The 24149-nt window shown below is 46.5% G+C and overlaps 1 protein-coding gene across 2 annotated transcripts in view; it reads right to left on the reverse strand.

Moving 5' to 3' along the window:
• The window catches only part of bcar1 (BCAR1 scaffold protein, Cas family member), a 254120-nt gene extending 230355 nt beyond the window's left edge, over positions 1 to 23765 (reverse strand). The window contains exon 1 of one of the 2 annotated variants that reach the window (XM_078210928.1): positions 23253 to 23765. In XM_078210928.1, the coding sequence (XP_078067054.1) occupies positions 23253 to 23264 (12 nt within the window). In that variant the 5' untranslated portion in view covers positions 23265 to 23765. The remainder of the gene's footprint in view (positions 1 to 23252) is intronic. The other variant, XM_078210926.1, reaches the window with a different exon arrangement.
• Between the last annotated feature and the right edge of the window lie 384 nt (positions 23766 to 24149).

The raw sequence follows: 24149 nt of genomic DNA on the forward strand, positions 1-24149 counted from the left end.
TAGGATGAAATTAAAACTGCAGCTGAAAAAAAACCGATGTGTCATGATAAAAGGCTTCTCCTATGCAGTTACTATTGTTAAAACCCAGCCTTACTTTCTCACCTCACAATCCAATTTTCACTAAGAAAATGAGACAATTTGCAGTGCTTTCTCTGAGCACATTCCCAGTACTCAGTATCTGACCAGGGCAATTTTCAACACCCTCTCCAAGTGTCTCTCTCCCTCCACTCAGAACCTCCTGAAGACGAGCCTTTTGACAAAGCTTTTTGCCACCCATTCGAATCTCCCTTTCTTGGGCTTGGCCTCAACTTTTATTTGATGCTGTTCCTGTGAAATGAGCCAAAACATCTTGGGCGGCACGGTGGCACAGTGGTTAGCACTGCTGCCTCACAGCGCCAGTGACCCGGGTTCAATTCCCTGCTTGGGTCACTGTCTGTGTGGAGTTTGCACGCTCTCCCCGTGTCTGCGTGGGTTTCCTCCGGGTGCTCTGGTTTCCTCCCACACTCCAAAGATGTTTGGGGTAGGTTGATTGGCCATGCTAAATTGCCTCTTAGTATCAGGAGGTTAGTAGGGTAAATAAATAGGTTATGGGGATCGGGCCTGAGTGGGATTGTGGTCGGTGCAGACTTGATGGGCCGAATGGTCTCCTTCTGCACTGTAGGGATTCTATGATTTTACTATGTTAAAAACTATCCAAATGCAACGTGGTGTTGTTGTTAAATTAATTTGTTCAGTCAGAAAGGCCAATTTTGACTTTAATAGTTTACCATGAAACCTAAGCAGGTGAACAATACATTCTCTTTTCAGATAGGGTCGTTAGCACTGTATATGCTGCTATTTTAATACAACTTACACTAGACTGACATGCAACAGGAAGGCCACGACCTACTGCCCATTGAACTGTTTTCCTGACCCAGTCATACTTCCAGCACCAACATACACTCATCCGCTTCAGAATCTGGGGGACTGCAATCAAAAACAAACTTGACTGACTGAAGGCAAAGTTGAATGAACAGCCTCAGACAGGGGCAAGGCATGATAACAACTAGAAGTGCTCCAAGTGGATTCACTAAGCTTGTGTCGCCAACACAAACACTCAGATTAGCTCTACTTGTTTACTGTAAGACATAATGAAGCAATCAATACTGGAGATGGAGTGTGACTAACTGAATTGCTTTTCCAAAGAGTTGGCGCAGACATGATGGACTGAATGGCCTCATTCTGTGCTATACTATTTATAATTCTATGACATTCAAAGTGTCCAGTTATGAATCTGGCAACACACTCCTGGAGGTTCAATGCCAACTTCATTCTTGGACCAGTTCAATACTTTCATTGGATCTCTGTCGAGCTATTTCAGCCAGTTCAGTTAACAACATTTCAGGGCCTCATACTTCACAGGGAGCCATTGCCCCACACACAGTTTTACATTTTACAGTCCCACGCACATATTCTGAACTTACCCATAGCTTTTACTTAAGATGGTTTTGGCTCAGTCAACAGTGTGGTACCCCTGGCAGATCAGATCGTGGGGCAGCACAGTGGCACAATGATAAACACTGTTGCTTCACAGGGACCCGGGTTCGATTCCCGGCTTGGGTCACTGTCTGTGTGAAGTCTGCACGTTCTCCCCATGTCTGCGTGGGTTTCCTCCCATATTCTGAAAGACGTGCTGGTTAGGGGCATTGACCCAAACAGGCGCCGGATTGTGGCGATTAGGGGAATTTCACAGTAACATCATTGCAGTGTTAATGTAAGCCTACTTGTGACTAATAAATAAACTTTAACTTTATCATTCCTGTGTACTGTTGTGTGTACTGTCTGTACACACAAATAATATTCACATCTATAAATGTTCCTAGCATGTCTTGTAGATCAGAGATTCAAATTTCCCACATTTGGGCTTATCTATGACACCATTTCAAGAAGTCTAAGGGAGTTCTCCAATTGTCCTGGTCAATATTTTTCCCTCGACCAATATGTAAAACAGATTACTGGGTCATTACCGCATGACTGATCATGGTAGCTTGCTGTGATCAAATTGGTTTCTGTATTTCCTACACAACAACAGTGGCTACACATCAAATCTGGCGGCACGGTGGTACAGTGGTTAGCACTGCTGCCTCACAGCACCAGGGACCCGGATTCGATTCCCGGCTTGGGACACTGTCTGTGTGGAGTTTGCACGTTCTCCCCGTGTCTGCGTGGGTTTCCTTCGGGTGCTCTGATTTCCTCCCACAGTCCAAAGATGTGTGGGTTAGGTGGATTGGCCATGCTAAATTGCCCCTTAGTGTCAGTGGGACTGGCTAGGGTAAATGTATGGTTTATGGGGATAGGGTCTGGGTGGGATTGTGGTCAGTGCAGACTTGATGGGCTGAATGGCCTCCTTCTGCACTGTAGGGATTCTATGATTCTACTTCAATGACTGCAAAGCACTTTGGGACATCCTGAAGTCATGAAGAGCACTATAGAAATGCAGGTCTTTCATTTTCATTCCCCTGTGAAAGCCATAGCCATTGCAGAAATGTCCAAGACGTCTAAAAAGGAGACAGCAGCAATAATGAACAAAACAGCTGCGGGGCACCTTACATTGTGCCACCAGACCAAAAGGATCTTAAATTCTGGCAGGGTCTTTAATTTATTTAAGGTCGAGTTGATTTTTGACGTACAGCAATAAATCCAATGAAAATATATATGTACAGTAGATTCATTTCTAAATGGGCAACAGTAAATGTCAAGTCATAAATGTCTGGAAGGTTCTTAAATCATCAGTTTGTGTGGCTGCGCGCTGCAGCTCCAGTGACAAGCTCTATATTGAGAATTAACCCCCATGGGGGATCTTCACCCCCCCTAGCCTTGTCACAAGAACAAAGCCACTCAAGTCACATAGGAAATCAGGGGAGGAGAGTGAGAGAACAGTTTGCGATTTGCTGCTAAACGTGTTATATTGCTGGGAATGAAGGGGGAGCGGGTTAAAATTAAGCGAGAATTATCACCTGCTCATTTTGTAATTGGTTCCGCAGCCAACGCCTCACATTTATGAACAAAAACTTGCAAATTGGTATATTGTGATTAATAAATAAACAATTTGCTCAATATGTTTGTGACTTCCTTCACTCCACTGTTGGGGGCTTGTTTTCAGCTATCTAGGCCCGAAGCATTGGAAATCCTTCCAGAAACCACTCCATCTCACTCTAAAATGCTTCTTAAATTCTTCTTCTCTGGTCAAACTTTTGTTCATCTCTCCAGATGTTGGCTCCTTTGTCTCAGTCAGTTTTCCTTTGTTTGATTACATTCCTCTGAAGTGTCTGCTCTAAAGCTGCTTTGACAACAACAACTTGAATCTGCTCTACAAATGCAAGTTGTTGTGGTCAAAGTCAAATAAGGGAAGCTAAGCAAACGTTTGAAGGACAGAGAGAGAGGAAGTAAAATGGGCGGAGGATTGTGTGGAGGGATACATCCATTGGGCCAAATGGCCTGTTTGCTGGGGGAAAAGATGTTAATTCCACGTAACGCTTTCCTCTTTCGATTGAGTCAGCAGACCAATTGATGTGGTTAATGCGAGTAGGCCAATGTCTCTTTTAACATAATGAGCCCAGGGAAGCACAGTGACAGGTGTTGAATGTTCAATCACTAATAACCCTAGCAGTAATGTAGCGTTGTGGCAACACTCTGAGACTTTGTCATTCTTCGCCAGTGCTACATTGTGGACAGACACCCAAACTTACATGGTACAGAATCAGAAGACAGCTTTAACCGACTTGCTAAATATAATAACTGGCACTGGAGTATCTGTGGAGTTAAATAAAAAAAAGGAACACATTGTGCTGTGTGGAGCGAGGCACATTTCAAAAAAAGTATTTTTGTACAGATTTTTGATGTTTTTGGAATCCGGCCCAGGTAACCCAAAGAACAAGGAATGCTTTCTCTCTTCACTCGCTTCACGTCGTGGCTTCGTTTGATTTTTCAACTCAAGGAAATGTTTTTCTCTCCATCTCTAGGTGCTCGGTTGGTGTCTTGCTGCATGTTTACATCGAAGGGAAGGTTATCCACGGGCTGGATGGAATGAGACACTGGGTGTTTTACATACTGCCTCGTAGGGAGTCATTGTCACAAATTGGTACCCTCCAACAGCCACATCCCAGCCAGCTGGAACTGCTCCAGCGTAAAGCTGAAAATACTGTGCAGCCATTCTGTAAAAATAGGGCATAATATCCACACTGCTGACTAGCTATTTACAAACACAAGGACAGGATCCATATTTAACTGCTGTGCAACAGAAATACATCACATCGCAGCTGTGCAGCTCTGGCAACTTCATTCCATTCAATCCTTTTCCACACTTCCCACCCACCCCTCCCCCATCACCACCACCCACCCCTCCCCCACCTCCACCACCCACCCCTCCCCCATCACCACCACCCACACTTCCCCCATCACCATCACCCACCCCTCCCCCCACCTTCCCACCCACCCCTCCCCCACTTCCACCATCCATCCCTCCCCTCACCTCCACCAACCACCCCTCCCCCCACCTTCCCACCCACCCCTCCCCCACTTCCACCACCCACCCCTCCCCCGTCACCACCACCCACCCCTCCCCCCACTTCCACCATCCATCCCTCCCCCACCTCCACCACCCACCACACACCCCTCCCCCCACCTTCCCACCACGCCTCCCCCCACCTCCACCACCCACCCCTCCCCCATCACCACCACCCACACTTCCCCCATCACCATCACCCACCCCTCCCCCCACCTTCCCACCCACCCCTCCCCCACTTCCACCATCCATCCCTCCCCTCACCTCCACCAACCACCCCTCCCCCCACCTTCCCACCCACCCCTCCCCCACTTCCACCACCCACCCCTCCCCCGTCACCACCACCCACCCCTCCCCCCACTTCCACCATCCATCCCTCCCCCACCTCCACCACCCACCACACACCCCTCCCCCCACCTTCCCACCCACCCCTCCCCCCCGTCACCACCATCCATCCCTCCCCCCACCTCCACCACCCACCATACACCCCTTCCCCCACCTTCCCACCACGCCTCCCCCACCTTCATCACACACCCCTCCCCCCACCCCTCATCACACACCCCTCCCCTCACCTTCCACCATCCATCCCCCCCCCCCACTTCCACCACACACCTCTCCCCTCATCTCCACCACACACTCCTCCGCCCACCTCTCCCACCCACCCTTGCCATGCAACTCCCCGCCCTACCTCCACCACCCAGCCCTCCCCCACCTTCACCACCCACCCCCCACTCCTTCCCCCGCAACCTCCCACCCCCCACCCCACCCCACCACCCACCCCTCCCCCTGCAACCCCCCCACCACCCACCCCACCACCCACCCCTCCCCCTGCAACCCCCCCACCACCCACCCCTCCCCACGCAACCCCCACCCCACCACCCACCCCTCCCCCCAACACCCACCCCTCCCGCGCAACCCCCCACCCCACCACCCACCCATATTCCCCCACCTCCACCATCTACCCTCCACCCACCCCTCCCTCCACAACCCCCTGCCCCACCACCCTCTCTTCCCCCCCCCCCCCCCCCCCCCCCCGGAACAATCCCTCATATTGGAGGATTGGTCATCCTAATGTAAGCCTATCTCCAACTGTGATTGGACTTTTAGTTAACTCCAACTCCCATTTCTCTTTACCCTCAAGGGGCTAAGCAAGCTCCTGTGCACAAAAATAAATTGGTTTAACCTTCGGTCCGTCCCACCTTTCGCTCCAATGTTGAAAGTTGCTGGGTCTTTGCAGGAGTAGAGATCTGTGGGTGCCAGAAATTCTTTACTGACCCATCTAATGAAGATTCTTCATGCAGCAGCCCAGGTACTGAGTGTCAACTGACTGTTCAATAGGAGCAAGCACTGCAGCAGGGTCTAATCCGGTCAGCTGAAGTTCAGTGGTAACACTCACACCACAGAGATTGTGGGTTCAAGCCTCAGTTCAGAGGCTTCAGCAGATAAGCAAGACCAACACTCACTCCAATGAATTATCGAGGGAGTGCTGCACCATCAGGGTGCTGAGACATTAAACCAAGGCTGTATCTACCCTATCAGGTGGGCGGCACTACCTCAGAGAAAGGCAAGGAAGCTCAGTCTGATGCCCTGGCCAATATTTATCCCTCAACCAACTCCACAACAGATTATCTGGTCATTGTCACATGGCTGTTTATGAGACATTGATGTGTGCAAATGACCTGTCACACTTCCCTGCATTACATTAGAGACTACACTTCAAACAGGACTTAAGTGGCTATAAAGCACTTTGGGACGTCCAGGGGTTGTGAAAGGCGTTCTATAAATATAAGTCTTTCTTGGTCCTCACCCAATATTCACAGATACACATGTCTCAGTGGTAGGAGGGTAGGAGATGGTAATCAAGAAATGTGGCTATTTTTTCCATAGCCTAAGGGCACTCAGGATAATTGTAGAGAAATCTAAAATTTCCCTAAAACACCATTTAAGCCCACACAACTTTGTCACAGGCTTGTGTAATGTAATAACAGCACAGGTCAAGTGACTCACAGTCTAACTATAGTTGACTCACCAGAATGCCACAATCCTTCTTAACACTGTTGATCATCTCCTCCCGATGGTCTCCTCATTTGACTGGAGTGAGCCAAATGTCCAAGTTCCCAGGCCTGGCCTGTTCCCAGTTGACTCAATCCATTGCTGGCTTTGTGCATGTGGAATGTTTCAGCTCCCTTTTCACACCCTCAGCTGAGCTGGAACAGTGAAGCTTGGACGGATCTCAATCCCACCATCAATACTGTATCAGATTGCCAGGAAGAAACACATCAGTGAAGTGGGAAAAGAGATGCCACAGGAAGAGGTGGTAAGGTCTCCAGTGAATATCACAACCACACCCAGAATATCCTTCATACCTCATTCTACGGTGCTTTACTGTAAAGCTTTGGTTATAAACCTTGCACTTGTACACAATGACTTCTCACAAGAAGTCAATAATTGCACTACAGCAGTCTACTAACAAAGACCTTCTGAATGGCTCAGTTAGTTCACCCGCTGAGTAACCAGTCTGCACAGATCAGAAGGGTCGCAGGTTCAATTCCTGGCCTGTGCTGAGCTACCTTACTGCAAACAGAATAGCAACACAAGCATCTTTATTGGCCTCAGTACCTCAACATTAGACGAGGTGGATGGAAAAATCAACAATGAGTTCTAACCTTTATCACTACCTAGTTTGTAATGTCAACATCAGCCTCAACTGGGAGGCCACCACTGATCATTAAAAGTTACCAGGACTCCATGAGCAATAGTTGCTTGGGAAGATCCCCTTGTGTGATCACAATCTAGGGATCCTTACATCGGCAGAACCTTGAGACCCACACATCAGCAGTGAATCAACATCAGTTGAAGGGCAAACGGAAGGATAGAAGAAAGCTGGCAAGAAAATCACAGAAATCAGCCAAGACAGGATCTAAAGGAGAGCAATATCAAACCCCTGATTTATTTTTTACTGGGTTGTGGAGGAGAGTACTGACACTTGGCCCACCTTCCTTAGTAATCTTCCTTGAAATTTATTCCAGAAATTGGCAGTCGGCAAGGCCATTTTATTACTTCAACAGGTGATTGCAAATGGTTTTAATTTTTTATCAGTACAATATGTAAACCCAAAACTAACATAAACAGTGCACTGCAAAGAATTCAACACATTACTGCGTCATTGCTTTCCATTGACTGGTTAGTAAGTTGCATATCTCACCCCCTCCCATTTTCCCCCTCTTCTTCTGGAGGTGCTGATTCATGCAGCTATAGCTCTCCCCCCCCACCCCCGCCCCGCCACCGCACCCCTGCTCCCCCTGCCAGGCATCTTGCCTCACTGGTCAGTCAATGGTAGAACCCCAGCCAATAAACATCAATGTAAATGATACCACCTTTGACCTAATCCTGAGCCAATCAAGGCATGCTGCTGTCTTTTTTTTTTGCTAACCTGGATGTCACAAACCAAAATGGTCAACATCTGCCAAATGAACAATGTGTACTGTGGAGAAATGTGCTTCAAGTCACAACACTCCAAGGATTTGAGAGGACAGTGATGAGGTGTTCTATACATATACATTATCCATCTCACTGCCCAGTGACAATTCAGACTCTCGGGTGGTAGGAATTAATAAACAGTAACAAGATTAACGCTAACAAGGTCTGACTGTATCAGTCCCATAATGATAAATTCTTAGACTGCAACTAATCAGCTTCCCACATCAACAGAATTGAACAGGAAGAAAAGCACATTTTTCAAATTTGTCAAAATGTCTTCCTTTACTAATTTACAACAGCTTGCAATCTCTCTGGAAAATTTCTGAGGCTGGGTTTGTAGTTGCGGAGCCTGTCATGATGTCTGACTCTTTCCAACAGTGATGCCTATTGGCTAGAAAGAAAGATTGTTGACTCATTCAAATCTAGATTAGTTGTACTTCAGTCAGAAAGTAATATTTTGAGATGAGGAATATATCATTTGAAAGCTGACATATGGCTTGTATTGCATGCTTGGGAGGAACTGGTGACTTTGGGCCTAAGGTTCTCAAAGTTTTCTACCCCTGGTGTTGTTCTTGATTCTGGATGTTGATATTGTAGACGAATTGCTGCTTAATTGCGACGACTCCATTATTGCTGTATCATACAGTTACCTGGATGTAGAAGGTGAACTACATATAATGTACCAGCACCAAACCAGCCTTTTCACCCACCAGGTCCATGCCGGTGTTTATGCTCCACGTAAGCCTCCTACCATGCTATGACTCCATCATGGATTATACGCTGAGTGTAGTCCTCACTGTAAGTGGCGTTGAAGGGGGGAGATACCCACCTCCACTGGGTTGGCCCATCCAGCTTTAATCCTTTGGGTCTCGGCCCTTTAATTGGTAAGAGGCAATTCAATAATGGAGGGGCGGGCAGGAAGGTAGAGATGAGGCTGAGGTGAAATTAGCCATGGTCGTTTTGAATGGCAGAGCAGGCTCGAGGGGTTGAATTGTCTAAGATTTTAAGTTTATTTATTAGTGTCGCAAGTAGGCTTACATTAACACTGCAATGAAGTTACTGTGAAAATCTTCTAGTCGCCACACTCCAGCGCCTGTTCGGGTACACCAAGGGAGAATTTAGCATGGCCAATGCACCTAACCAGCACGTCTTTCGGACTGTGGGAAGAAACCGGAGGAAACCCACGCAGACACAGGGAGAACGTGCAGACTCCACACAGACAGTGACCCAAGCCGGGAATCGAACCCAGACTCCAGGCACTGTGAGGCAGCAGTGCTAACCACTGTGCCACCCCAATACCTGTGCCTAGTTCTTATGTTTATATAAACATTCTTCCAAACCAATCTATTAAAACCTGATGTGGAGATGCTGGCGTTGGACTGGGTTGGGCACAGTAAGAAGTCTCACCACGCCGGGTTAAAGTCCAACAGGTATATCTGGAATCACGAGCTTTCAGAGCGCTGCTCCTTCATCAGGTGAATGGACTTCTCACTATTAAAACCTGAGGCATCGAATGAGGTGCTTCTCGGTGTATATTTTCCTCCATTTCAGTGACTGCTTTTGTGTGCGGCAGGCGAGCGCACAACCATGTTTTCTTGCTTCCTGCACTTGTCAACTCGTTTAGTGACTAGGGCAAATGGAAGAGGTTGCAGCCTTTCCGTGCAGTACACAGGGGACAAATTGCAGTTACAGAGCCACATCTTCCACGGGCAAAGCAAGCTGCTCTTTCAAGATTCTTTAACCCAGAACATATGTTAAACTGCATCTTCAGAAAGCTGTACATTTCTGTTCTCAGACCCAGTTTCCAACGCTTGCCATTGTTCAGCAGGCTGCTTACAGCTGATGCCCATCGACTGCTCACTGAAAAACAATCCCGCAGCATTCCCTGGCAAATTACAGCGCATTCTTTCCAACATCAGTTTAAAAGGAAAAGCTTGTTACCATCAGCAATGTCAAATTAAAATTGCTGGCTGCCTCTCCATATGGAATCTCTTAGATTGATTCTATTTACTTTTCTTCCCCAAATTTCAACTTCAGCCGGCTCTTCCAATGAGATTAACAGTAAAGAAATAACCACCGGGAAATGATTTGGTCACTCAGTGATTTTCCAAAACTGGCAGAAGCTAACTTCAATGCAGGTAAAAAGGTCAAAGGATCAGAGCAGATCATTTGGGCCCAAACTTTGACATTATTAAACTCCATCCCCTGTCAAACAATGACAAAACTATTCTAACTATACTTCGTAAGTCTTTAATAAGCTGTGCCTGCAAACAGTTTGATAATTCGGCAAAATGGGGGAGGGGATATTACTAAAAAATGGCAGAGTGTTTCTGGCGAGAAAACCAGCGAGCAACACACTAGTTTTTTGTCCAGATCTTACAACACTGTCTATAAAAAATCATGATGTGGAGATGCCGGCGTTGGACTGGGGTAACCACAGTAAGAAGTCTCACAACACCAGGTTAAAGTCCAACAGGTTCATTTCGTAGGACGAGCTTTTGGAGCGCTGCGTCTTCATCAGGTGAAAGCTTGTGCTACCAAATAAACCTGTCGGACTTTAACCTGGTGTTGTGAGACTTCTTACTATAACACACTGGCAAAACTCGGCCGCAAAGAGATCTTGCACTGAGGACCCCCCCCCCACCCGCCCCTTCTTCCCCACCCTAATCCCATTCTCCACCCCACCCCCCCCCCACCCACTCTTAGTTAGAGCTGGCACACACCCAGCAACAGTCATCGCCAGCATCCCTGCTCCTCCGTCCGCTCACAGTCCCCACCACATCCAAATGACCTCCCACTCCCTCCGCCCCATGAGGCTCTGGCTGGGGCCCACCCTTTAGCAAAGGTTAGCACTGCCAGGTTGCCATTGCAAGGTTGCACGCTGTGCTAACATGACGTCACGTCAGGGCATGGTATCAATATGCGGCAGGGGGGGGATGGGGGATCAATATCTGGCAAGGGGATGGATTAAGAATATGGAAATGTATTGAAATTCACATAAAACAATGGGTGTGAGTCTGGTGACATCGCCCGCGAGGGCCGGGGAAGATCCAAGATCGCGATTTCGCCAGCGAGTGTGGGTTCAAGATCATCCCCCAATGTTTCAGCATTCATTTCTTCCTATTTCATCATAGAAATCCTACAGTGCAGAAGGAGGCCATTCGGCCCACGGGTCAGCATCGACCACAATCCCACCCAGGCCCTAACCCCATATCCCTACACATTTACCCGCTAATCCCTCTAACCTACGCATCTCAGGACACTAAGGGGCAATTTTAGCATGGCCAATCAACCTAACCCGCACATCTTTGGAAGGAAACCGGAGCACCCGGAGGAAACCCACGCAGACACGAGGAGAATGTGCAAACTCCATACAGACAGTGACCCAAGCCGGGAATCGAACCCAGGTCCCTGGAGCTGTGAAGCAGCAGTGCTAACCACTGTGCTACCGTGCCGCCCCACCATTTCATAGAAAGGAAAGAATAGGTCCCATCAGAATAACTATTTATTATGTGCATTTATATTCTCTAATTGGCAGCAATTGAAAGAGATAAATACATCAATCTCTCCCAAAGCCCTGCACAATTTATCTCAGTTCACATTATATAGCAGTTAACTTAATGATGACACAATGGCACTGGTGACACCTTGTACCACATTATGGAATGATAGATTGTTATACGACAGGATCAGGCCATTTGGCCCATTGTGAACGTGCCATCTTTTTCAAAAAGCTTTCTAATTATCCCTACAGCTCTGTAAAAGTCCCCTCTTCGAGTATTTATCCAACTCCCTTTTGAAAGTTACTATTGAATCTGCTTCCAGGATTACCATTTCCCAACCTTAACCAACGCTGCCCACCACCCAGCTCTTTTGCTAATTATCTTAAAAATATGTCCTGGGGTTATCGGCCCTCCTGTTTCTCCTTATCCACGCTATTAAAACCCTTCAATCGCCTGATCAACTCCATTCAATTTCACCTCTCTGCTCCAAGGGCACCACCCACAGCTTCCCCACGAACGCTGGAAGTGCTCATCCCTGGTACCATTCCAGTAAATCTGCTCTGCATCCTCTGCAAGGTCTTGATACTCATTCTAAAGCCTGCTGGCTGGAATTTAATACAATACTCTCGCAGAGCCCTAACCAGAGATTTATAAAGATTTAATATAACTCACTCTATGTTGTGCCCTATTCCTCTATTTATAAAGCTACAGATCCTGTATGCCTTTTCAACAGCTTTGGCAGATTGCTTTCGACTGATATAATAAGAGGATTCTTAAAGCTTGGCTGCACAGCAGAATCTCCATTGCTGATTTTTCTTTTACGTTTCTAAACACTTTGTGCAAAATCGGAATATTAATGTTTGAAATATTTTTAAAATTGGCTTTAAGGAGTGAGTGGCTTGTCCGGTTTACTCTGCTATAGTTTCATTTGAAGCATCGCAGTAAATAAAAGCAGGGTAGGTGACAAGTTTGTTTCTTGTTCAGTTGCAGCCTTCAACCAGATGCATCATTCCAGCTCCAGATGCGAGTGAGTTCAACCTGTAGCCGATATTCAAATGGGGAGCTTGCTGGGCTGGGTTTAGAGAGAGCATTGCTCGCACTCTTCCCGTCATCACGCCATACTCCGGGGATTCGGACTGTAATCCTTTCAAAGAAAACCAAGGAAAATCAATTCCCAGTCCAAGGGGAATAGTTGGCGAGAGAGCCAGAGACAGACACAGGGACCATTCAACTTTGAGATTTCTCAACACTGAGACAAGTATTTATCTGTATGTGGGGCAGCATATTCAATTTCAGGGCCAGTGACTGAAATGTAGGACAATCCAAACAACCAAGGAATGCATCTTTTAGCAGCACCTATCTAATCAGCTAACAATTAATGAAAAGTTTCAGAGAAGCATCGCTCTGAAACACCCAGCAGCTGGTATTTTTAGCACAGAGTAGCAAAGTTATTCCCCGATGTGAGCAGCAACGTCACAGAGCTTACGTAGGCCTGGTGCACCACAGCGTATAGTATTGACCCAAAGATTTGGGTCAGCCAAGTCAAGGAGAGTGCTCTAACACAAAGGGCCGCAGAGAATTAATCTGAAATACAGCACCTTTCTCTGATGCCCAATGCTATCTTTGGGAAGCAGGCAAAATAGAGCTGGGGGAGCAGCCTGCACCAAAAGGCACACATGTCTGAAGGTGGTTCTTTTCCCCCATTACCTTCTTTATGTTACATTTGTCGCTGCACTAATGTGAAGAGGGCAGAGGCAGGACTCTCTGGAGGTTGGAAACCGGAAATAAAGACTGAGAATACTGGAAGCAGTCAGCGGGTCAGGACTCATCTCTAGAGAGAGAGGAACAGGGTCAACATTTGAGGTTGACAACCTTTCATTGGCCCTGGAAGAAGTAGTCGGAGATTTGGGATCATAGAAAAAAGGAGCTGATAAAGCCCCAACTGCAAAAAGCAATCGCACACACAGAGAAACTGTTGGTATTGTTTTATCACTGTGGCACCGAGCACTGTATGTGATACAAAACAACTAATGACTCATAAGTAGTTGTAAATTGTGGAAGGTTTTGATTGCTAAATAAATGCTGTCTGCACTTGTTGCTGTTTACACTTCCCACTGCCTCAGAAAAGCAGCCAGCATAATTAAGGACCCCACGCACCCCGGTCATACTCTCTTCCACCATACAAAAGTCTGACGTCACGTACTAACCGACTCAATAACAGTTGCTTCCCTGCTGACTTTTGAATGGACCTACCTCACATTAAGTTGATCTTTCTCTACACCCTAGCTATGACTATAACATTACATTCTGCACCCAGTCCTTTCCTTCTTCCCTTTGTATTCAAGAACGGTATGCTTTGTCTGTATAGCGCGCAAGAAACAACACTTTTCACTGTATCCCAATGCATGTGACAATAATAAACCAAACCAAAAAATATATGTAACAATACGTTCCATTTTCTGCACCTGCAAAAGCATGCGGGCTCCTCCTCAAGGAGGGAAAAAAACTGAAAACATTTAAAACATCCACAGAAAAAAGAAAAAAAATGCAAACATTTAAAAATGCTTCCACCAAGGGACAGAATCCCTACACGGTAAGGCTCACAGCTTAGGGCAGGAGCTTTAATGAGTCACTAAATACCATAAGCAGTAACTGGTAATGATAAAAGCATCGATACAGCTGTTGATCAATGCCTAATAACAGATTATAAACCACTCTGCAGTAAACAGTGTGACTGCCTCAGAGCTACTGCCTGCTGATGGACATTCAGAGGGCCGTGCACCAAACAGAAATCAAGCCAGTGGCATGATAATAAGGGGAAATCAACAAACAGATTGAATTTGAAATGACACAGATGAGAGTAGCACTTTCGCAACCATCAAGTCTATTAGTATTTCTAATTGAGGATTTAACTAAAGAATGTTTCGTTCTTAAATGAGCACAGCTGTCTGTAATGCTTGGCCTTCATTGGAAAATTCTAGCCTTTTTCTCCCCCACAAATGGCATCTTTTGTTACCGACTGGTTTTTCGCCAAAACACATGGGATTTCTGCAGCAAAACAGCTTTGAATCGATTCTGAGAAGTTTCACGCAGACGTTTGATTTGCCCAGCCCAAACCACTATTTCTGGACTCTGCAGGGGCTAAGCAACTTCACGAGTGGACCTCAAAACAGGACAGAGGCACAGAATAAAGAAGTTGCAGTGACACGGGACATCAGCAAGAGGTGACCCTAGCCCCTGATACTTTTTATTCAATATGTAATGTCGCAGAGTCAGGATATTGCAATGAAACACTATAAACCAGCAAGGAATGCAAAGAGTGGTGCGAGGCTGATTATCTGAAGCTATAACAGGTCAAGCAATATATGCAGGGACTACATGGGAGAGATGGGATATGACAGCTATCCAGAGCTAATAAAGCAGAGACACTGAAGGCCAGCATTTTGAATGGTGATCGACACGAGCTTCCTAAACAAGAGGGCTACAGTCAATCAGCAGCTTATTAAATCCAAAAGATTGGATTTTTGTACGTAACGAAACTGTCGGCTACTTCTGGCAATATTTGGGCGCAAGACCGAGCTGGAAGCTTTGATCTAAACTGCATTTCCTCTCATCTGTGCCACGGCCTCATCTCGGACTTTGTGCTGCATGTTTTATTAGCTATCACCAAAGATTTCCTTTGATGGAGCGCTGTAACCATAATAAAGTATACACCATAGTTTCGACTGCGCTTATCTCACACAGTGTATAATCCAACCCAACCATTCCGAGTTTATACGCTGTGACTAAATGATTCTGTCACGTTGAGATATAGGGAGGTTATTGCTGCTGACAATTCAGAAAAGCAGTTTTCCCAAATAATTTCATCCCACTTTGTTCATTTTTAAACTCACAATTGTTAGTACAGCACAGCAGCCCCTGTATAACACTCACTGATATATGCAATCACCATTATGACAGATATATTACCTCTTGTGATTCTCAACATCCAAGCAGGTAAGCTGATCATTTATTTTATTATGGTGTTCAAACTGGCTGCCTCATTTCTTACATGAGGAGCGTGGCTGCACTGCAGAAGTACTTCATGGCTGGAAAGCACTCCAGAGGTTGCGAAAGAGGCTATGTAAATGCAGTTCCACACTGAAGTGGCTACCTTTTATGGGTGGGCCAAGAGAATCAGTGTCAGTAGCTTACTTAGAAAGCAACTCTGCCACAGCACCACCTGTACATCCCCTTTATCTCCTTACTAAAAACCACTTTCACATCTTTTCTCCCACCTGAGGAGAATTGTTGACACATCACTTGGGACGGCACGGTGGCACAGTGGTTAGCATTGCTACCTCACAGCACCAGGGACCCGGGTTCGATTCCTGTCTTGGGTCACTGTCCGTGTGGAGTTTGCACTTTCTCCCTGTGTCTGCGTGGGTTTCCTCCAGGTGCTCCGGTTTCCTCCCACAGTCCAAAAGTCGTGCTGGTTAGGTGAATTGGCCATGCTAAATTCTCCCTCCGTGTACCCGAACAGGCGCCGAAGCGTGGTGACTAGGAGATTTTCACAGTAACTTCATTACAGTGTGAATGTAAGTCTACTTGTGACTAATAAATAAACTTTTACTTTTAACTTGCAAACAAGCTGGGCTAACAGTCCAGTTCTGAGGGAAGGTTGCAGCGAGATGCAATTTATAGAACATAGAACAGTACAGCACAGAACAGGCCCTTCGGCCCACGATGTTGTGCCGATCTTTATCTGAAACCAAGATCAAGCTATCCCACTCCCTATCATCCTGGTGTGCTCCATGTGCCTATCCAATAACCGCTTAAATGTTCCTAAAGTGTCTGACTCCACTATCACTGCAGGCAGTCCATTCCACACCCCAACCACTCTCTGCGTAAAGAACCTACCTCTGATATCCTTCCTATATCTCCCACCACGAACCCTATAGTTTTGCCCCCTTGTAATAGCTCCATGCACCCGAGGAAATAGTCTTTGAACGTTCACTCTATCTATCCCCTTCATCATTTTATAAACCTCTATTAAGTCTCCCCTCAGCCTCCTCCACTCCAGAGAGAACAGCCCTAGCTCCCTCAACCTTTCCTCATAAGACCTACCCTCCAAACCAGGCAGCATCCTGGTAAATCTCCTCTGCACTCTTTCCAACGCTTCCACATCCTTCTTATAGTGAGGCGACCAGAACTGCACACAATATTCCAAATGTGGTCTCACCAAGGTCCTGTACAGTTGCAGCATAACCCCATGGCTCTTAAACTCCAACCCCCTGTTAATAAAAGCTAACACACTATAGGCCTTCTTCACAGCTCTATCCACTTGAGTGGCAACCTTTAGAGATCTGTGGATATGGACCCCAAGATCTCTCTGTTCCTCCACAGTCTTCAGAACCCTACCTTTGACCCTGTAATCCACATTTAAATTAGTCCTACCAAAATGAATCACCTCACATTTATCAGGGTTAAACTCCATTTGCCATTTTTCAGCCCAGCTTTGCATCCTATCTATGTCTCTTTGCAGCCTACAACAGCCCTCCACCTCATCCACTACTCCACCAATCTTGGTGTCATCAGCAAATTTACGGATCCACCCTTCAGCCCCCTCCTCTAAGTCATTAATAAAAATCACAAAGAGCAGAGGACCAAGCACTGATCCCTGTGGCACTCCGCTAGCAACCTGCCTCCAATCCGAAAATTTTCCATCCACCACCACCCTCTGTCTTCGATCAGACAGCCAGTTACCTATCCAATCGGCCAACTTTCCCTCTATCCCACACCTCCTCACTTTCATCATAAGCCGACCATGGGGGACCTTATCAAACGCCTTACTAAAATCCATGTATATGACATCAACGGCCCTACCTTCATCAACACACTTAGTTACCTCCTCAAAAAATTCTATCAAATTTGTGAGGCACGACTTGCCCTTCACGAATCCGATTTTTCTGATGAAATATTAAATCAAGGCCCCCTCTCAGGAGATGCAAAAGATCCCACTGCACTATTCAAAGAACAGCAGAAGTGTTCATTCAGAGACCCGGCCGATAGTTCGATTAACTGGTCATAATTGCACTGCTGTTAATGAGAGGTTGCTAATTAACTGTTGTCTTTCCTACAGTACAACTGGGGGCGGCACGGTAGCACAGTGGTTAGCACTGCTGCCTCTCAGCGCCGTGGACCTGGGTTCGATTCCTGGCTTGGGTCACTGTCTGTGTGGAGTCTGCATGTTCTCCCCGTGTCTGCGTGGGTTTCCTCCGGATGCTCTGGTTTTCTCCCACATTCAGAAAGACGTGCTGGTTAGGTGCACTGACCCGAACAGGCGCCGGACTGTGGCGACTAGGGGAATTTCACAGTAACTTCATTGCAGTGTTAATGTAAGCCTACTTGCGACTAATAAATAAACTTTAACTTTAACATTCCAGAAGCACATTGTTGGGTGGCGTTTTGGGGTATCCGGTCACATCCACTTTGAGGATATTGATTAGGAGCAGGAACGCTGACAGATTCACTTACATTTCTTCTGCATGGCTAATTTGGTACATGAATCAACCCTGAAACTAAGAAATCGAAAGTAGGTCCTTCTTGAGCTGCATGACTTAACTCCACATTAAGCATTACCCTCAACAAATCTGCCATTGGGGAGCTTCTATATTACAGATTGAGTTGCAAAATAGTATTTACCAATTGAAAAATGAAGTGTTCCTCCAGGAACTAAAATCCTGTTAATGTCTTTTGGAGGGGAGAAGAGGGCACACACAAAAGTTCAGAGTCTAAACTTAGCTTGTGCATAGGATTGCAACACAGAACACAGTCCAAAAACAAAAATTCACTGCAGTCTGGAACAATACAGCAACAATCCAACTGTGGCCTGCGTCATGGATCTGCCTCGTAACAGCACTAACATGAATTTAACAAGGCATAACAGGATGCGGTCTTCCCAGCAACTGACAGAAATCTGCCTAGCAGCAGCAGCCTGCATTCAAAAGATGTGATTTTCACAGTAACAGGTTTAGCAGGCATCTAGACAGAACCGGGTACAAATCGGCCTATTAGTAGGAAACAGCTTACCTAGATGGCTGAGAGTTCAGCTAATTTCTAGAGTCAAGGAATTTGAGAGTTGCAGACAGCCAAATAAACCGCATGAAGAATCAAAGAGGACAAATGATATAAATGCCAGTACCCTCAGAAGCAGGCAGATGAGTTTACACCTAATAGTCAAGAGGCCTGAGCGGCCACTCCATAACTCACAGCCAGGAAGCTAGGCCTGCATCTGTGTCTTAGGGCAAGACAGTGTAGGAACCTTCATGAAGATAGTTTAAATAACTGCACTGGACCAAGAAAAGATGTTTCCCAGATTTGATCCTTGTATTGTGTGGTAACTATAAGCTGAATTTGACTTAATAGATTTATTTGGATATTGTTTTGGAAGGAGGAAGTCTTAAGGAGTTCAGGGATCATGGATGTATTTTGGAACAAGGGATAATTTCTACATAAACTGGGTGCATGTTTAGTGATTCATATACTTAATTGTCTTAGAGTATTGTAGCCCTGTTCATGTGTATTTGTCTTTTCTTTCATTTAATAAATAGTCTTTAATAATTGTTATAGGATGACCAGACTGGTTAATCTCACTGGGGGTTTTATGTGACTCCTTACACCATTCCAAAATCAAAAGTTGGGACACCGTCGCAGATAACACCAGTGTGGTTTGTGTCACCTGACATACCCATTTTCCAAAATTTTCACATGTGGTCATTAACACCCATCACGGAATCTTACAGCACAGGTCATTCAGTCCATTGTAAAGTTTAAAGTTTATTTATTAGTCACAAGTAGCTTTACATTAACACTGCAATGAAGTTACTGTGAAAATCCCCTAGTCGCCACACTCCAGCGCCTGTTTGGTTACACTGAGGGAGAATTTAGCATGGCCAATGCACTTAACCCGCACATCTTTCAGACTGTGGGAGGAAACCGGAGCACCCGGAGGAAACCCACGTAGACACGGGGAGAACATGCAAACTCCATACAGACAGTGACCCAAGCCGGGAATCAAACCCGGGTCCCTGGCACTGTGAGGCAGCAGTGCTAACCACTGTGCCACCATGCCGCTCTGTCTCCATTGACTCCTTTTGGCAGAGCTATCAATTAGTCCCACCCCACAGCTCTCAACTGTTTCCTTTTCAAATATCTACCCAATTCCCTTGGAAAAAAGTTACCAATGAATCTGCTTCCACCGTCCATTCGGATCATTATAACTCACTACCTAAATGATTTTTCTTCATCTCGATTCTTTCATCAAATCTTATGTTTGCATCCCCTGGTTACCTTCCAGTACACTATCAGAAAGTTTCCAGCAATGCTGCATGGCAATGCCTCACTCAATAACCAGTGTTGCAATGCTTAAACAGTGGTTCTGAAGCAGTCAATCTGATATTGGAAAGGAGGGGATGGTTGAACTGGGCAATTCCCATTTAACCTGCTGCTGTTCTTTGTACATAATAAACCTCTGCATAATTATTGATGATTCATACATATTTTATTCATCTTCCCCAAAAGCATTTCTTCCTGTCAATGATCTGGGTGGCACAGTGGTTAGCACTGCTGCCTCACAGTGCCAGGGAGCGAGGTTTTGGTTCAATACCAACCTCGGGTCACAGGCTGTGTGGAGTTTGCACATTCTCCCCATGTCTGCATGGGTTTCCTTCATGTGCTCCGGTTTCCTCCCACAGTCTAAAGATGTGCAAGTTAGGTTGATTGGCCATGCTAAATTGACCCTAGTGTCAGGGGGATCAGCAGGGTAAATGAGGGCTACGGGAATAGGGCCTGGGTGGGATTATGGTCGGTACAGACTCGATGGGCCAAATGGCCTCCTTCTGTACTGGAGGGATTCTATGATCTGATTTATTTTCATTAAATCCCAGAGACTTCACAAAATACTGCAGAGACCCAACAGTCTCAGCAGCGCCCATTTAATGTGGGATATTTTGTAAACCCTATTTCCTGGCACGTGGGTGATTTGCCAGCCCTCACAGCTGCATTCATTCTACCAAGTGCTATAGTAAGAGAAGCAGTGAATTCTCCAGCTCTGCACAGATGCTGAGTCACAGTCAGTCCCTGTCAGCAAAATCCGTGTCTTAGCTCAGTTTAGCACTCAATGTACTGAAATAGGGCGAACAACATTAGTTTGCAGTGAGATGCATCAATCTGAAACCATCCAGTGGGCTATCAGGAACCGCCTTCAGGAATCCAAAGCTGTTCCCTCTGCAGTGTATAATTATCGTACCATTTAGATACTGTAATGCTACAACCCTGTTATTCAATGATTACTGGCAGTGCAGGGCTACCGCAGGGTTCTATGCTAAACTCACTGCAGCTGTGATCTCAAGGCCGTGTCTCACGCATTGGAGAAAAAGCCTCATTCTGTCCTTGTACAAGCACATCCTGAAAAACAGCAGCAAAGTTAAACCATCCAAGTGGTCATTTTAATCTATTTCCTGTAATTATAACTTGGATTCACATCATGCGCTGCAATCCCAATTACTATGTGTGCAATCCAGAAAATTGAACCTACATTTCTACCTATTAAGCAATAGGAAAGTCATTTTGCATTGTGCTGAGACAAGTTCGAAGTCAGCTTTTAATTTGTGCGCGGGTGTATTCTAAGCCATTGAGGCGTAGTTATCATGACCTCTACCACCTTGAAGGTGGAGGGCAGCAGGTGCAAGACCTGCAAGTCTTCCTCCAAGTCACACACCAGGAAATAGCTCGCCATTTCTTCATTGTTGCTGGGTAAAAATATTGGAACTCCCTAGTCAACAGCACCAGGGGTCTAACTTCACAACAAGGCCTGCAGCAATTTGGGAGGTTAACTCACCACCACCTTCTCAAGGGCAACAAGGGGTGGGCAACAAATGCTGATCATTCCAGTGACACTCACATCCTCAAAATGGGACAGGACTCTACCGGTTGACCTCAAGGCAAATAAATCATAGAAATTATAGAAACCCTACAGTGTAGAAAGAGGCCATTCGGCCCATCGTGTCTACACCGACCACAATCCCACCCAGGCCCTACCCCCATATCCCTACATATTTACCCGCTAATCCCTCTAACCTACCCATCTCAAGACACTGAGGGGCAATTTTAGCATGGCCAATCAACCTAACCCGCACATCTTTGGACTGTGGGAGGAAACCGGAGCACCTGGAGGAAACCCACGCAGACACGAGGAGAATGTGCAAACTCCACACAGACAGTGACCCAAGCCGGGAATCGAACACAGGTCCCTGGAGCTGTGAAGCAGCAGTGCTAACCACTGTGCTATCGTGCCTCCCAAATGGATCCCAAAAGATTACATTTAAATGGAAGAAGAGATACAGATTAGCCTTGATCTAATTGATAAGCTTGTATGTCTGAGCGACCTATTCCTGCTTTTAATTCATTCGCTGTTTCTGGGCTTTGTTCACTTTCCTGCACACTATCTGTGGCTGTGTTCTGATGAAACAGGTTTTCTTCATTCAGGGCAACTTCCCTTTGAGGGAACTGAGGGCAGAGGGTTTCTGGGTACATGTTAACATGGAAGAGTCTGACCGTGTACATGGGAAAAGTTTCTGGCTAACAACCTTTCTTTTCGATTGTTTGGGGGTGGGAGGGGTGGGGGGTGGGGGGGGGGGGGAAGATGGGTATTGAAAATGGGCAGAATCCAGAGGGGGGAAAGATGGTAATGCTCACAAATATGTTTCTAGGGATCCTATATCCCCGCCCTAATAACATCAATAGACAATTTGTATTCTTGCACTGTATGTTTGTAAACAAAGGAACAAGATTTGCCAAAAGCACTCTGACTATGAGAAACAGAGATTGCTGCATACATTACACCAATCCCACCACTTCAGACAGGTGCCTTGCCAGAAAATGCTACATTTATTATATTCTGTCGCAGTACCACGTCAGTTTAAAAGATTACATTTATTATAATAGACAAATCTAAAGTTGTTTCTTGTACAATTGCAAATACTCTGCAGAGTTAAATCTACAAGTAAAATAAATCACTGAGATCCCCAACCACCCCCGCAAAAAAAGGAGTTAAGTAATAACTGGCAAGATGTTTGCATATCTGTTCTGTCAGCCTGCAGTAGAGTGGGCATGGTAACCCCTTATCCACCCTTTCAAGTGACAGCAGGAGCTGGGTGGGTTTTCCAGCCCCACTGGGGCCAGGCTCCAAACACACACACACACACAGACACAGATAGACACACACACACACACTGGCGTACACACACGGAGACAGGCATACAGACACAGATGGATAGACACACACACATACACACAGAAAAACACACAGACAGGCATACACACACACACACAAAGACACACAGTGACATATACACAGGTTCACAGACACACATTCTCACACAGACACACACACAGAGACATACACACAGACACACATACAGTGACAAACATACACACACTGACACACAGACACAGGCACAGGTGGGTGCAATGTACGGACTAGGGAATGCTCTGTACCCTTCTAAACAGCCAGGCACTAACATCACCGCACTTTCAGCCACCAGAGGTTTACAAAGGGCAGCGGTTGCTCCAGTTTGATGAGGGAGTCTCGCTGGTGCCAGTCCAGCGAAGCTGAGTTTTACTGCAGCAAAAGACACGCAGAGCCATCCACAGAGAGGGACTTTGCGAATTGCAGACATACTCACCGGCACAGACATCTCCTGCTCTTTCTCTGCCCGCTTGCCGGGTGCTGTTGTGTTGTGTGTCGTGTTGGATGTCAGTTTCACTCCAGTTTCCTCCCAGGGTTGGGATAACCGCCCGATTTTCCCGGAGACGATCAGCTGGATCCCATATTTCCCTCTTCCGCCAAGGATTGTCCCCCTCTGCTGAACTTGCAGCTTTGTGTGAGTGAGTGAGTGTGCGGATCTGTATTGTCAGCAGCGGCCGCTCACTGACAGCCGCTCACTGACAGCCGCTGACATGGACCTGATGCTCAGGGCGAACAGAGAAACTGCGTCCCGGTTAATCCCCCTCCTCCTGCCGCTCTGAGTGCCTGTCCGCCCGGCTTCTCCAATCCTCTGCTGCCTGCAATCCGGCTCCTTCCTCCCGCTGAAAATTCAGACAGATGCAACTTGTGGCAGAGCACCCAGGCTGCTTATTGCGATGACTTGACAGCACGAACAGCCCCAGCTCCGGCTTCTGAACCTCCTCCTCCTCTCAACCGGCTACAATGACGAAATCGGCAACTTCACCTTAAAGGCACAGCCAACCCGGCAGAGCGCAGGCGCTGGGACAGAGTCTGGATCTCCAGCAGGGAAGGAGTTTGCTACAGTATTAAAGGGATACTGTCCCCTCCAACACTGTGGTCCCAGCCCTGTCCTGCCCTTTGAGCAAACAGCACTCCTTAAATGACATGACAGTAGCTTTGGGATTTTTTTTTGGGGGGGGGGGGTGGTTAGAGGGGTTTGTTGGTGCTGTCACCTATTGAAGACTCAGTTGGAGTTTCTGCTCCTGCAGATCCAAAGGAGACAATTCCGAAGAGTTACATTGTTGGCAAGACCCAGGGATTTATCAGCCACTCGGCAGTGCACAGGTTCAATCTT

Source organism: Mustelus asterias, chromosome 4 (assembly GCF_964213995.1).
Source record: "Mustelus asterias chromosome 4, sMusAst1.hap1.1, whole genome shotgun sequence".
NCBI lineage: Eukaryota > Metazoa > Chordata > Chondrichthyes > Carcharhiniformes > Triakidae > Mustelus > Mustelus asterias.